The sequence below is a fragment of the Hippoglossus hippoglossus genome, chromosome 4, assembly GCF_009819705.1.
Source record: "Hippoglossus hippoglossus isolate fHipHip1 chromosome 4, fHipHip1.pri, whole genome shotgun sequence".
NCBI classification, from domain to species: Eukaryota; Metazoa; Chordata; class Actinopteri; order Pleuronectiformes; family Pleuronectidae; genus Hippoglossus; species Hippoglossus hippoglossus.
In genome coordinates, this window is record NC_047154.1 from 11412957 (window position 1) to 11429557 (window position 16601).

Genomic DNA, 16601 nt, shown 5'->3' on the forward strand with positions numbered 1-16601 from the left:
GAATATCTCTCTGCTGCAATCATTTGAATGTGAATATCAACTCCTCCCACAGCTACACTGACCTTTCATCCTTGTATTTGTTTGTCTGCATATCTAATCCAACAAACCACGGTCTGAGCAAACAACTCTTTGTCTGTATTAACCTCAGAAAAGCCTTTTTTTTTTTAACAGCGACCCTGTTTATTTCCTTCCTGTGCCAGAGCTGGGTATACATATTAATGGGGAAAAAAAATATCCGCAGCATCAGCAAACCCATCGTTATTGTAAATTATCATTTAACATTAATGGAGGGAGAAGTGCTCGCGGAAGGTCCACGGCTTTGCAGAAAGCAGAGTAAATGGACACCGAAAATGCATCACCATTGGGTGGATGATTGTGTTCAAAGAAACGATTTTGAGATGCACTGACATTTTCATGAATAATTGATAAAACATTTACCATAATAAAACAACGATCCGTCAAAACAGGGTTGCCGTAACACAAATAGCATGCAAATGACTCTTCTGGGATACCATGCATCTGAAAATTGACTTTTAAATGTACCTTTTTGAAGATGAAAGCTGAAGTTCATGAAAGACTTTTGAACCTTCACACCTCATTACTGACATTGTATGTGATCTGCAGCAAGGCGATGCTTATCAATGTATTGCAAATGCGATGTATATTCTTCACACTCATTTCTGTGCCTACTTTTTATCTCAGGTGATGGTGTCGCGTGTGGCCCGGGTGTGCAAACGGGACCAGGGCGGGTCTCAGCGCGTTCTGGAGAAGCAGTGGACGTCGTTCATAAAGGCTCGTCTGAACTGCTCCGTCCCCGGTGATTCCCACTTCTACTTTAACCTGCTCCAATCCACCAGTCCCGTCATCAGGATGCACGGCAGGGACATCATCCTGGGCGTGTTCTCCACACCATCTAACAGGTACAACACAACCATAAAGAGAGTAGTAACATAGTGATCGCGTGATGAAGCCACAGTAGCGAGATTCCGCCGATACACGCTGTCAATCATTATGTTTTACGCTGTTTTTATAGCATCAAATACCTAATTAAACCAAACTTACTGGGGGGGAAAACCTGAAACCTACATCATAACATGCAAACATCTTTAAGAATAATTTATTTGATGTGTATTTTGACATTTTGTTGGTCCATGTCTCATCACCTATCATGGAGGAGGCAGGATTTATTACCTATACTACAGTCAGCCCCCAGGGGGTGATCAAGGTGCTTTGGCTTCACTTTTGGGGAGCTATTTTAATCAATCTTTATATACAGTCTGGGATTTGAAGTGTTCACCCATTGTAGCTGCAGTATAATTGTTTGTATTTGCGCAAACTTGCCGTTCAGGCGTTCAAGCTGACACAATATGAGGATTTATTTTTATTTAAATCGAAATATAATTCTATGATTACAGCTGCTACTTATTACTACTCCACAATCTTTGCACATAACCCCCAAGCAAGAGCAGATCCTGATAATCAATACCCAACCTTTTGGTCTTCAAATAAGACGCATTATCTGTTTGTATATATGTGCGTGCTTCACAGAGAAAATGGGAATAACACTCAGAGCTTTTTTTGAGGAAATACTCAGACGTAGAGAGACATCTTGACATACTTCCAATGGAGACTGGGATGGACACCCGTGGCGAAGCTGCACTCACGGCTCACCTTGAAAATTTTGTGGACCACCATAGTTTGTTCCCTCACAGCTGAAGTCGGAAAGAGCAAGGCCTGCGGGACAGGCGAAGCTCCAGAGAAAAGAAAGAGGCTGTGAGGAGGTGCAGAGGTCAAGATTGTGGGGTGCAGAGTAATTGAAGACACATGGGACGCTTTCATTGAGGACAAAGGGGTGATTTTCTGAGAGACAAGATTAAATTGAAAAAAGGTGAGAGGGAAGGAGGGGCGAGGGGAGAGATGCTGCCTGGTAAATGGGGGATTATTGGAGAATGAGGTTATTTGTGGAACACGACACTACTGACAGACCAGAGAGAAATTTGAACAACAGAGTGAAGAAAGGAATGAAAACATGTTTATTTATATGAGCTATACAGTACTAATTCTATAGATATATTAAATAGATAGATCGATTTTAGCTCCAAAGCCTGGTTCACACAATTTTCAGCCCGATTTTCCGGTCGCCAGCGAGTTTGCAAGTCGCAGATAAAATCCCCTGATCTGCAGTCAATCAGCTTCCGCCAATCTTTATGTGTGAACTCTTTAAAGACACAATTTGAGAGGCTCGCCCACTAGTCGCAGACATGTCGCTGACAGAGCACAGGACGAGGTGAATTTGGTGAAGTAGTGGTGAGGGGCTCCCTGATTTTTTTACCTAATCTGGGAAATCCAGCAATAACCATTTGTAACACAAACGGGGTAACACAAATTCAGCTCGGGTCAGATTCAGCAAGAAAAAATAGAAAACCCGTTGGATTCGGGTTGGGATCTGTGGTTTCAAGCAGGAAAATGCACCCGGAGCCGCTCTCTATTCTTTACAACTGTGATGTCCACTGAACTCATCTCCTCTCCAGTCTGTCATTTTCTGAGTAAGACTCCCAATCACAAGACAGCAAGTCGTGTAGTGTGAACTCAACTTAAACTCGCACTAAATTTCACAAGTAAATTCAATGTGGGATAGTTCCTCTTTTATCAGGACCAAATAAACCAGATTTTTTTTATTCCCGTGTCTCTATCTTGATGCAGTAATCTGCTCAACGTGCTTTGTTTGAAGATGCCGACGCAGAAAATGTCGTTATTAATTTATAGAAACATGCAATTTGTATACTGACTATAGTTTTTATTAAGAGGCCCATTCCAGTTTGTGGATTTGAAGGAACATCGTCCATGTGTCTTCCAAGCTGCACAAACAGAAATCGATACTGTGTGCTTTAAAATAAAGTAGCGCTATATTGAAGTCTAAGTGGCTCAAATCATAGAAAAGAACTCACTATACTTCTCTGTGATGGCCCACTCATCTTACACCACCTTAATGGCCCTGTTACTACTTAGTCCGTCTGGTAGAGCAAGCACATTATAGCAGACTACTACAACTGCCTGCTATTGGACTCAATATGGTGGAGAATCGATGCAGTCTTTCACTTAATTGCAGCCAACAATAACTACCACCTGTCATTTGTTCCACTACAATGCCATCCCTTTGTTTCCAGGATTAGAATAAAAGCTTTGTACCAGTTGCAGGACAGTGTCTCAAAGCACTGGGGCTTACGGCGGCCCTGTAAGAGACAGCAGAGAAGTAGGAGAAGGAAAGAGTGAGACAGTGAGCAAGTTAATGTGAAAGGATGGAAGAGACGGAGGAGAGTGACGGAGACGGCAGACAGGAGGCGGAGAGACAGACGAGAAACTCAAGGACAAGGAAGTCAATAATGGACAACACGTGCATCCCTGAGATCTAAAAGTGTTTCATCAGCTGCATCTTATCCGTGTGTTTGGAAAAGGCTATGCTGCGAGAGGGGGCCACTGCCTGCAGAGACAGACGGGTGCCTCACACACACACACATATACAGACACACACACTCCCGCTTTCATACACAAACACACATTTGCACAAACACACTTACAATGGTTCCCAGATAACAGCATTTGCCACAAAAGAGAACCAGCTGAAAAAACACACACGCACACACACCTGCTGCTACTGGGTCTTTTTTTAAATGACTCCCAGGTAAAACAGAAAGCGAGGGAGGTTTAGATGGATGGATAAGGAGACGTGTGATGAAGCAAAATGAGCACAAAGAGAAAGAGAGAATGTGTGAGGTGAGCTGCAGAGCTCCCACTGGTCCCATGTGGCCCCCTGTGCCACACCAGCTAAGTGCTCGCCAGACAAATTGCTTTGGCTGGCAGCGTGCAATGAAAACAGCGTGAAACAGGACCTGCGAGTGGAGGAATAGCTATATTCTTTCCTACCATTTGGCCCCATGCAGCAACTGTGGGGCCGTGGTATGAGAATGACAGGACCGAGTCAAGGTTTTACTGATGATCTCTGTCTGTGGGGTACGGCTCTCTGCAGTTACTCATCTCCCCCTGCGCCCACATGCTTCGGGGATAAGTTTACCGCCACATACCAGCTCCTGAACTGTTCTGGAATTGCATCTGGGGTTCGTTTCCAGTGTACGAACCCCCCCGCGGTTGCCAATTCCTTTGTGCATCCACCTCCAAAGCCCCAGGCCCTTCCTCTCGAAGAGGAATTAAAGAAGAGCTTGGATTTCTCACTGAGCACCTTCTGCACTCACACTCCTGATGCTCAAGAGGTCAAGGAGTCACAGAGAGGAACAGTATGATGGAAAAAACATTTTCCTCTATTGCAATTCAAATAAGTTGTTACATTTTGAAAGAAGAGCAGCAGGATGTCAAATGGAAATCTTCCCATCATCCTGCTGGTATTAAAAACAAACAATTCCCCTCATTCAGGTATTGTTATCGCAGCTGAAAACATCTATGGCTGCTGCAATTGGCTGAAGTGGGCTCATTAGGCTTAATGGAGTTGTGCAGGAATGCAAGGAAAACATCCCATGCGAAGCAAAGTAAATCTAGTGCCTGCTGAGAGCGGGGAGGCCATGTTTGTTTTTGCTCGTAAAGAATCTCATGTGACAGGGTCAGACAGCAGAATGTCCCTCTGGGAAAACAAGGCAGAGGAGGGGGGAATTAGGAGGACAAGGAGCAGGAGGGGAACAGGTTACTGTGCCAGGAGGAGTGCAGCACAGGGGGAAGATTCACAGATGTGCAAGCTATCCCCCCTGGGCCCACAAGTAGAGAAGTCAATGGGATACATGGAAGGGTAGCTACCTGCGCGACATAGAAATGGGTACTGGAAAGGAAAACCACCTGTAGTTGATAGTACAGCCATGTCATACAGAGTTGTTACAGAAGTTTTAGTTAGTTCACATGGTCTAGGATAGTCAAATTATGGAGAAAAGAGAAAACCCATGGGTAAAAGTTCAAGAGAAAGCATGAAAAACTGGGTTACTTGGATTAAAAAAACAGATCAGGCTGGAGTTTTTTGGAGAACAGATGAAAGCAATAACACGATGGAATAATATTAAAAATAAAGTGTAGAAGTTCAGAGGGTCTGGAATCCGAGGCCTAATTATACATGAACGTTTTTTTAATACTGTTTTCATCACAGCTAAAACAAATTTTGTAAAAACTGTAAAACAAGTCAACAACTCTGGGATGTTTTTATTATTGGGCTGTACATCGGTCAACTATAAAGCTCTGTACTGTTCGACTTCTATCATTAACCGTACCTACAGGAGTTCAATAAAATTTATTGTGAACAGAAGAAAAGACACTGGTTCTTCAACCCCAGTAAGAAGTGGAACACAATGATTTGGGTGCTTTGGTTATGAAGGACAGTTTCTCGCCACAGTCTGGCCACTTGTGCCGGTGATGAGGAATGGAGCATGAAGATGGGACGTCTCAAGAAGGCTTATGATTGGACGTTTAAAGGGAGATTACCTGGTATCCAGAGTTGAGGTGGTGCAGGGGCCCAGAACTGATCAGCTGAATGTCAGCAGGGAGAGAGAACATTTTTCATCTTTGACAACCTACAGCTGATTGGCTCAAGGCAAGCGTGTGAGGTTGTGATTGGATGAAAAGAGAGAATGAGCTGATAGAGCGTCGAGATAGCGAGTTCTTGGAGGAATGTGCAAGAAGACAATATTACTGACTGAACTTCACTATAGCTTTATTGTAAGAATATTGACCCCTCTGATTCCCCCAGTGCTTTACATTAAACATATAGTTTGATATTTTGGGAAGTTGTTTTTTATCGATATCACTGCAGCTAAGCTGCTGCTCCTGCCCAAGAAAGAGTCTGGCATATATAACTACCTGTGAAACTACAATGTGTTATTTTTACACCTCACATTTTCTACCTTAACAAGAATAAAGCGTGTTGATTAGTCAGCTGTTGAGGTGCAAGTATAGGCAGATTTCTTCACATTTGGAAAGAGACAAAAGTTTTCCCTTTGTTTTCGTTTTTGAGGCAAAGCATCATATTTACCTCACAGATATGAGAGCGGGATCAATCTTCTCATTCAACTCTGCCAAAAAAGAAATTAAGTGTATTTTCCAAAATGTCAAACCCTGTCTATAAAATGCCAGTGGAGCATTTATCTGCAGAACAAACCAAACACATTTTGGGTCATTAATTTAATGCCAACTGCAACACTTCTTCCATCAAGTCAGTCAATCTGGTCGACAAACACAGAATCCTTGAGAATAAAACATTTCAGATTATGAAAAGTAAAAGAGAATTTATAAAAGAAGTATTTGAAATGGTCCAATCCAAGAATGTATAATACAGATAAACAAATTTAACATTTGACTTAATACAATTTATAAAAGAAAATATATAGTCCTCGTGCATTTGATTCAAACCTCTCAAATTTTATACTTTATTTACAATGACTGTGATATATAGTTAATTTCAAGTCTCTAGTTAAAGGCTTGAGTCGATACTCCTCAGACTTCTACCTTCTCCTCTTCCTCGTCTACCCCTGGGAGGCATCGTGTGTCCGTGAGGCCTGTGTTAATCCCAGCCGTCAGTGAGCTTGTTAAATGTTGAGGATGTAGTTTAAACTCCACACTCTCTCAAACGGACAGCGCACGTATCTCGCCTGTCACTCAGCCTCAGTCAAGGAGAAAGAGTGAAGGAAGGACAAATTCCGACGGACAGAGAGAGGAACAAGAAAAATGTGAAAGTAAACAAAAGAAAGTGGTCTCATGTGGAGGGAGACTGAGAGGATGATTGAAAATGAGATTTGTGTACAAGAAATTGCATGTTGACATAATCGCTTGAGAGAATACTACAGAGGGAGAGTTAGAATAATTTAAAGAAGAGGAGAAACAGCCTGAGGCCTTTTGGCTCACTTCTGTCGGACACACAGCGCTACATGGGGGCAAACCCAGTGACCTGAAGCAACAGAGAACAGGAGAGTCGGGGGGGTGGGAAGAGGCAGTGAAAGGAAGCCAAGCTGGCATCAACACAGAGCTGGCAGACGTGTCACACCCAACATCTGGTGCCCGCCGTCTTGAGAGAGATGCTGTTGACGTTGAGTGATCCGCCTTCAGCTCCGCCGCCCTGGCCAGGGTTTGAGTCACATCCCTGCCTATGAATGATAAGTACTGAGGGAGGCGGCGTGATCTGATCAAATGGCACATCAGGAGAACGGCGCCCCACTGCAGCCGCGATGCCTCAGGCGATGCCTTCCCAAACAAACAAAGGCTTTTCGAAAGGGCGGTCAAGAGAAACACCGCTCAGCTTGGTTCATAATGACGGGGGCACAGACCCTCAAATCACCAGTTGGACATTTTGATGAAATACAAAGAAACAGAGGGCTTCATGCAGCAGCAGGAGGCAGGTGACTCAGCCTCTCAGGTGTTTTCAATGCATATGTACAGCGGGGGTATTAGCACTTAGTCTCCGGCTCTCACACCACATACACCATTAGTCATTGATGAGAACACTTGCAGAGCAGAGAGTTGAGTCTTGGAGCAGGAAGCAAGGGATGATGTTTTTTTTACTCATTCCTTATCTCATCCTGACACTGCTCTGTTTATTTCAGTCTGTGCTTTGTCTCTGCAGCCACAACACTAAAATAAAACATTAGGATGAGGGAAGAGAGAAGAAGAGTCTAACTTTGTGTAAATGTGTCTCTAAAGCCCCATTTCCACTGGTCAAAAAACCCACTAACACCCACTAACATCTGGCTTTTGTCTGCAATGGGAGCGGACACAATCGACATTCACTCCTGGGTAAAATGACTCAGTAGACATGGGCTTTTAGCGGCTCTGGCACCTGACAACATGACACTTGCGTGAACCCACTAATTTGTCGATCGAAGTGGGTTTACCCGTGTTTTAAAAAACCTGCATAAACCTGCTAATTTGTGCAAAAAATAGATAGAAAGCTGCTTTAATTCTGCTTCTGGGACTTTTTCTTCCTGCCCCATAGTAAAACATCCGAGTGAGCCCAAGTGAGAACACAGCAGGAAATTGAACGTAAAATTCACAGTGAGCGAGTGGGCGTGTGTCAATACATGATGTCCTGCCTCCTCCATGCTCTACCCAGGTGCCACCCCTCACCTGAATGTTCCGAACATTTTCGTGTTGTTGTCAACGTGTCTGAACCGGACAATCTCCTGCTGTGTTCTTCATATGTGAAAGACAAAGTCTGAGAAATGTCCAGACCCAATTTTTGTATATATTTGAGTATATGTCGGAAAAGGGGCTAAATTGTTGGTTGTGACAGTGTGTATTTTGTTTTTGAGGATGCGTGTGGGCTGTGGACACTTGCTGGAGCAGATGTTCTGTTCCCCATTGTGGGGGTCACGAGTAGTTGAACAGCCTCCGAGGTGCACCGGGCCTTTTACTGGAACATGTCCTCGGGTTCATTTCCCTTACAAAGATCTCCCCCCCTCCTTGTGAGAGGCAGAACATTCAGTGACTCATTTCCTATTTGGATTTATCGTCCAGAAACTGCAGCCAAGATCTTTTTTGTGGGTCTAATCTAACTATTGCATCTGCTGCATATCCATCCTTCCCCCACTGAGTAGACAGCATCTATCTTTGTCTGTCGTTCTGTCCGTCTTTATAACAAATTCCTTTGTTTTCAACCATTGAATGTCAAAAATATAAGCAGCCAAAATCCAATTTGTCATCTTCACTGGGTGTCTGTCTCTTTCTCAAACTCACAAGTGACTTTCTATATTTTAACCTCTTTCCTTAGTTTATTTTTAAGAAGGTGATTCTCCACCTTATCTTGTCTTTTTCCAGCACGTCTTTTTCCTGTACTCCCATGTGAAAGCAAAGCCACTTGACACAGGACTGACTCATTTCGTCTAAGTGTTTTATCAATCAACAGTCTCTCTCTCTCTCTCTCTCCATCCACCTCTGTCTCTCCAGTATCCCGGGTTCGGCGGTGTGTGCCTTTGACATGGAGCAGCTGGCGTCGGTGTTCGATGGGAGGTTCAAGGAGCAGAAATCACCCGAGTCTATTTGGACGCCTGTTCCAGATGAAGTCATCCCGAAGCCAAGGTGCAGATGGCTGTAATCAATTCATGCACCTGTGTTCAGGTTGTTACGGGACAAATGTGGGAGGAAAACATTATTTTGAGTTATTTAAGCCACAAATCTGCCGGCGCAGTTCATGTCTAGGGTTTAGATTTCATATGAGGAACGCAGGAAGATATTGTATATAGTTATACATTCTGTAGAAACTTTGTTTACCAAACTGAAAGTCATGTGGGAAAGTTATTTTTCACAAGGATACAGCACACTCATCCATCACCGTCCAAATTCTTCAGATATGAGCTTGTGGCTTAGTCACATCTCTCTAATGTTGAAAAAGGAGATCTGTCTGACTGTGAGTGTGGCCGTGACAGTCTAGACTGCTTGGTTATATAAATATATCTTCACTAAGGCCCAAAGTAGTCAGAAATGGGAACGCCACTTTGCCTGTGTACCATCTGCTAAACTTGTTTGAAAACGTCCTGTTCCCAGACCCGGTGGCTGTGCCGTTCAAGGATCCAGATTCAATTCGTCCAACTCTTTCCCAGATGACATGCTCAACTTCGTCAAGACCCACCCGCTGATGGATGAAGCTGTGCCATCACTCGGGCAAAGACCCTGGATAGTCAGGACTATGGTCAGGTGAGACTGAACCCAGCCAAACACTCCAACACTATCTGTGTCCCCCATAGATTTTGAGTTGATACACTGATCAGAATGGCACTGAGTAGAATGGATACCTCCACCAACAGTCACCATCATCTGGATTTTTATTCCATCAAGATCCATGAATTATTCCCAGGGAAAATTGTGAAAATGTCAAAAAACACAAAATATATTGCAGTGTCTTAATCTTTTAATGTTAAGAAACTGAAAAAATTTAACTATTTGATCAACCCCCTGCAACAAAACTTGGTGGGTTCTTCCCAGTTTCATGGAAATCATTTTAGTAGATTTTGTATAAACTAGCTTAGAAACAAACAAACCAATCAACAAACTAACAGACAGGGTTGAAACGATTAGACATAAGTTAGTGCAGCAAACACATTTTGAAAGAATTGTAGCGTCACTAAAATTGTATTTATTTTCAAGGAAACTTTTATTGAACTGATAAATTGATATATTCCTAATATTCCTGTATGATGTTTTGAGGTGTAGGAGACTTGGTTGCAAACACAGAGATTTCCTATGTACTCAAACACACACGTGATCTGTCTGTTCATGCTGCTGAAGTTAAGACTAATCCTGCTGGAAGTTATCCTGGTTCTGTTGCAGCATGTGGTAGCAGTCAACCAGCTGTAGTCTCACATCAATGCATGCATCCCTGGGGATTATGGGGAATGGATGTATATGGAATATTAATCATCCGGCACAACATGGTTTCAATTCTTGTTCCATTGACTCACATACACAGGAGCGTGTGTAGCTCAGCAACACTCTGCTATTGTTCCAGGACGAGTCCATTGACTTGACTGATATTATTAATGATTGAATTTCTGCCATAATTAGTTTATTATGCAGATTTGATGAGCAGCTTTTCTCTGAGGAATTCGTTTCATTTTGTAGTGACTCATGAGAAATGAGCATATCATGATTTAAATTCACCCGAGGCAGTGTATTTTATACCCAGCCAATCAGCTGTAATGCGCTTAAATCATAAACTCGCCTCCAGAAAGTTCCTCACTATGTTTTTAGCTTTCGGGGAATAAAAGTCCCAAATGAGCCGCACAATAGTGTGGTGGTGTTAATGTGACAATCTGCCCTCTCTGCGCAGGTACCAGCTGAATAAGATTGTGTTGGATGTAGAAGCAGGGCCGCACAGAAACAGAACCGTCATGTTCCTCGGGTCGAGCAGAGGGTCCATCCTCAAGTTCCTCATCATGCCCAACCAGGACAACACCATCACCAACAGCAACATCTTCCTGGAGGAGCTGGAGGGATTCAACCCTGATAAGTAAGATGTTAAAGCCAATTCAGACTCAACATTTTGGGAAATGCTTTCTTACTGAGAGTTGAATAAGAAGACTGATGTCCATTTATAGGCTGTTCATTAAATATGAACTGACAGGCAGCAGCCGGTTTGCTTAGCTTAGAAATAAAAAAGGTGAATCAACCAGGCTGAATCCTAAGTTAACTAAATCACATACTAGCTCCTCCCAAGCTGCTAGATAGATAGTGACCTATAAAGTGTTCATAAAGATGGATGACACTTCTCCCCTTCCTACTATTTTACTAAAGCTAAAATATCGTCATTTGGAGCAAGAATCTGAGCAGTAGTGATCGTGGTGTCAGTCAAAGCTGTCAATCACGACGCTTCACCCTGTTTTTGTAGCATCAGATAACAAATTGCAACCAACTTTCGTATATGAAACCCGAGCAGTTGGACATAAATCAGTATAACAAGAACTATAAAAATGACAGAAACCATCGTTGAGAACATTTTATGTGACGTCTTTGAGTTTTTAGTTTGGTCCATGTCCTATTCACTAACAAGGATGGAGTGGGGTATACTGCAGCCAGCCCCCAGAGGGCGATCAAGATGATATGGTAGAGCTTTTGTAGAGCTTCTATGTCAGTCAGCTTTATATGCATCTATGTTCTGTCTAAATATGAAACAATCAGTGGCAGCCAGTTAGATTAGCTTAGAACTAGAAACAGTGGGAAACAGTTAGCCTGGCTCAATCCAACTAAATCACCTACCAGCTCCTCACCAACATCTTATAATTTGTTTGTTTCGTCGGTTTTTCAACCAAATTGTCAAATTGTCCCATTGTATTTTAGACCTGATTTTCCCCTTCCGACAATCACGGGGCCGTTCCTGAATGGAGGTAACTCGGTGCTGGGGGTTTACAAAATAATCTTAATGCTACCAATTGAGTCAGAATCTCCCCGATCTCAAATCTCAGAAAATAATCGGCTCTGATAGAAACCTGCAACAGTGAGAGAGAGAGAGAGAGCAAGCTGACTGGGAAGTGTCACCAACCAGATGTTACGTACTCGTACAGCTGTGACTAAAAACAACAATAAATTTCCAACTCACCTCCAGCTCGATGCAAAATGTATACGCCTTCTAAGCCTACATCCAAAGTAGCATACACACATTTTTTTCCCGCTGCAATACAGAACATACAATGACAGTCCTCCTCTCTGTTTGTTTTTCTTCTGAAGTCATGTTTCATCACGCAAGTGTTCCACACTCTAGTTCAGAAGGTGGCAGTAATGCACCTCAAAGTTGTTTGCCAACCGTCATAAAGAATCTGAAGAAGAAGAAGAAGAAGAAGAAGAAGAAGATATCGCGAGTTTCTGTGAGATTTCAAGTTTCTGGAATCACCACTGTGAAATCCTTTCCTACAAACGAAGAGTGTGTGTTCTGGTTCTGGCCAAATCGTCCAGTGTGTGTGTTCTCATTATGCCTGTGGTCTCCCATCGGTCAAGAAATCCACTAGTGTGCAGCAGTCCTTAATTGGTCAGCTTTAACGGTGCTTATAGGTTGGGTTTGGTTATCTTAAGACATAGTCAGGTTGCGGTTTCCCTCCATTTCTCACCCTTGTACTCAGCTATGTTAACTGGCTGCTTAAAGGGGACATAGCATGCAAATTCCACTTTGTTAGTGCTTATACAGGTTAATGTGGGTATCTGGCATGTCTACCAACCCCAAAACTCTGGGAAAAAAACACTTGCGCGTTTTGTTATGGTTCCTCTAAGTCAGAAACGTCATGCTTGAGTGACTCGATTGAGCTTCCTGGGTTTTGTGTCGTAACAAGGCACTGGAAGTCTCCCTACATGGCCTTGGCCCACCCCCCACCTCATCCCCCCCCCGTCCCCCCACACTCGTTACACCGGGTTTACACCGGACGCAGCGAGGCTGCGAGGCAGCGCAGCGCCGTTCCCAAGCACGCAGCCGCCTGGCTGTTCACACGGTCAGCCCGCGATTCACTCACATGTGGCATTTGTCTGGATCGTTGGGACTGGGAGGCTGCAGCAGTTGCTCGGGCGCGACCGCTCGCTCTCCCATGCGTGAGCTGGAATTTGTGTCAACGCCACACAGCCAGCAGTGTGGAAGACTTCCGCAGTGTTCAGCACTACTGTAACACTGGCACAAACACACAGAGCACCCCCACTCGTTACGCCGGGTTTACACCGGACGCGGAAGCGCCGCTGCGAGGCAGCGCAGCGCCGTTCTCAAGCGTGCAGCCGCCTGGCTGTTCACACGGGACGTGCATTTCTCTGCGCTGGTCAGCCCGTGATTCTGCTTTCTCCGCTTGTTGTTGTACCCGTTGAATGTCGGGGTTCGGGGGTAAATGATGGTCTTCATAGCCCCCCCCCCCCCCACCTCTCTTTCTCTCTCTGTCTGTCTGCTTGTGTGCTTGTAGTGGATGGGCAGAGGGGGACATTTAATTATGTGATTGGGAAAATTAAAACTCCAGGACAACAGAAGGGGAATACAAAGTATGGGATGCATATTTGATAATTTATATCATATAAAATATGTAATTTATATCATTTAAAATCATGAGGGGGGAGGGGGGAGCTGGCTCATTAGCATTTAAAGGAACAGGCACTCAAAACAGGTCACTCTGTGGAGGGCTGTTTTAGACAGGGTAAAAAGGGTGCTGTTTTAAATGATCCTTGTGGTATTTTGACCAAAGTATGTTACAGACATTTCATTAAGACCCCAAGGAACCATATCAACTTGTGGTAAAATGGGCATGCTATGTCCCCTTTAGAAGAGACGTATACATTAAGCGAAGCCTGGAAAGGGATGTCTGGGATCAACGTATGCACAGCAAGGAGAACTGGTAGGAAAAGAGTCCCAGAAAGAAAAAGAAAAACCTCAAAACATGACGTGTTTTTGAAAAATACTCATAACTGAGCTGGAGCTGAGATTATACAACCCCATGAAGAGAATACAAACAGGACAAACAGAAAAAATAGGATTAGAGGCTAATATTCATCATCAAATCTCAACATCTTCTAATGAGTTTGAGACACACTACAGGACGACATTGCGGGGGAAACAACAGAAAATAATGAAGTGATGATAAAATCACATTATCCTTAATCTAGACCAAAATTACACTGTCAGGAAAAAGTGACCCTTTATCATCAGTCTGAAGCAGAATCATATTTAATATCTGGATCTTAACAAAAGATCAGAGTGGATTAGAATTCCCTTTCAAACTCCTTTTTGCTTTTACTCTTTGTTTCCACGTGGCGGAGAGCCGCAGGGTGGAGGGAAGGAGATTGTCACACGCATGCAGGCAGATTTAGCTGGTGATTATCCGCCACCAAGCCTAATTAGAGGCATTTTAAAAGAAAGTACATGTTTCCGAACACTAGCTTTTTGCTATGGTAATTTTCCTCCCAAATATATATACGCAATTTCTTCTGCAATAACGGCGGGGAAAGGAATATTTCTTGAACCAACTGCCCGGAAACCTTCTTCCAGTTCATACTGGTCCACTTCTTATTTAATATAAATTTATCTCTCATTCCTATTCCCATCCAAAATGTTTGCCAATTTGTGTCCCAGCATATTTGTTCTGCTTCAGACATGACAAAATGAGGGATAGTAATGGCAAGTGAAATGAGGGGTGTGTGTGTGTGTGTTGAATGAGCTAGTGTAGCCTGGAGCCAGTTTGTAAGGGATAATTTGATGTGCATGGCGAGCCCACCAGGAGGTCAGTGACAGTCCAGCTATCACAGCTTTCACCCAGCTAATCAGGAGACAGAGCTCCAGGCAACCCTTAACCTCACCTTACATACACGGGACAAAGAAAAGCCTTGTGTGCTGCGTGAAACCCTGGGGTACAGAGAGGAAGGGCCACTGACACAGTCATCCTTTAAGAGGTCCGCACAGATTGAAATCACTGGTTTATGACTTGTCTGCTACCATAATGGACCAGAAAATGACCTGAAAGAGATACGACACTAAAGCTGCTAATAGACATGCCCTGATCATTTTCATGATTTCCTTCAGGGGAGTTTTCAGGAACTTTCCCCATCCGCCCCCGACAGAAATGTTCGGAAATTGTCATTGAGTAACGTCATGTGCGAATACAGCAGGGAAATATCTGGAAGATTCACCGTGAGCGAGTGGACGTTTTGATGATGTTTCTAAAATGCGACAGACACATAACTGAAATACACCAAAAGAATAGAAATGTCTGAAGATAAAAAACAGGTGCCATATGTGACAAAGATGTTAACTTGGAAAGACAACAAGATTCAAGAGTTTTGGAGATAACAGCTGTGTCTATGTCTTGGGAACAAAAAGGGATTTCCGCAGCTGATTTCATACGTCATGTTCTCCCTCCTGCATGTACTACCCACCCCGCACTTGAACGCATCTGACCGGGACAATCACCCGCTAAGTTCTTCACATGTGAAGGACAAACCCCGGAAAATGTCAAATCTTCTGGAACTTTTCCCGAGTGCATGGCAGAAAAGGTTGTAATAGAACCTGTATGTTATCCCCCTCTACCTGATCATGGTCCTGTCTCCTTTCTTTTCTTTTCACAAGTCTTCAAACTTTTGTTTTTCTTTGCATTTTTCCAGCATTCGTTATCTTTTTCCTCCATTTGCTCACTTTCTCCACATCTCTCTCCCTCTCCTTATTGGCTGTGAGGAATGAGTCACAGCTCAGCCTTAGCAGAATGATAGATTCCTCTTAATGACTGCGGGCTCCGTCTCAGTGTTATTACCATAAACCATCCAGATACAACCGATGCATGAGTGTACATGTGCATAAAAAGGTATAAATCCACTACGCTCAGGCAGGTTGTTGCTGGCCGCCGCAGCTTTAAGTGCCAATTAGCTGTGATTCAGCTCCTGGCTGCTGTTTTTGATGACCAGCTGACCCCTCTGACCTCGACAATCAGCACAGTGCATATTTTGGTCGACACGGTAACATCCAGCAAACACGGACGGTCTCTTGGTACTTTCACTTTTACAATGGTTTTTATTTATAGAGCGGTTAATGTTTGGTTGTGCTTCACATTGAGTCATAAGGAAGGATTTTCTTTTCTTGCTGTTTATGCTCAGACTGAGGTCACACATTTAATGTGCAGGCTCGGTCTGGTAATAGAAATGGCCTAATGTTTTTTTCTGTTTTGTGTTGATGCCTGTGTCTGTGTGCGTGTTGCAGGTGTGCTGAAGACTCTCCTCTGGCCCGGCAGCTCTTGTCTCTGACTCTGGACCGGGCGAGCCACAGTCTCCTCCTTGCCTTCCCCTCCTGTGTGGTCAGAGTGCCGGTGGCGCGATGCCAGCTCTACTCCCGGTGCATGAAGTAAGTCCTCACCAAATACTGTGCAAGCAGAAGTGCAGCAGGGCAGCATAATGAGAAACCTGGTGACCATTCAGAAACTCTCTTACTTTGACAAGTGTCCTTGACGAAGACGCAGTGAAGCCCTGCCAGCTCTAGACTTGCTGGTCTGCAGCTGACTTTAATTTTCTTGTAATGATAATAGTGATAATAGCAACCGTCACCATGCCCTTGAGCAAGGTGATAATCTGCTAACTGCTGTATAGCCCTGAAATGACTCAAAACCCAATAAAAAGCGCCAGTAATT

The 16601-nt window shown here is 43.7% G+C and overlaps 1 protein-coding gene across 1 annotated transcript in view; it reads left to right on the forward strand.

Moving 5' to 3' along the window:
* sema6bb (sema domain, transmembrane domain (TM), and cytoplasmic domain, (semaphorin) 6Bb) overlaps positions 1-16601 on the forward strand; it is a 132725-nt gene that overhangs the window by 85313 nt on the left and 30811 nt on the right. Inside the window, exons 10-14 of the mRNA XM_034582850.1 lie at positions 703-920; positions 8926-9057; positions 9523-9672; positions 10805-10984; positions 16178-16318. Of these exons, the coding sequence (XP_034438741.1) occupies positions 703-920; positions 8926-9057; positions 9523-9672; positions 10805-10984; positions 16178-16318 (821 nt within the window). The remainder of the gene's footprint in view (positions 1-702; positions 921-8925; positions 9058-9522; positions 9673-10804; positions 10985-16177; positions 16319-16601) is intronic.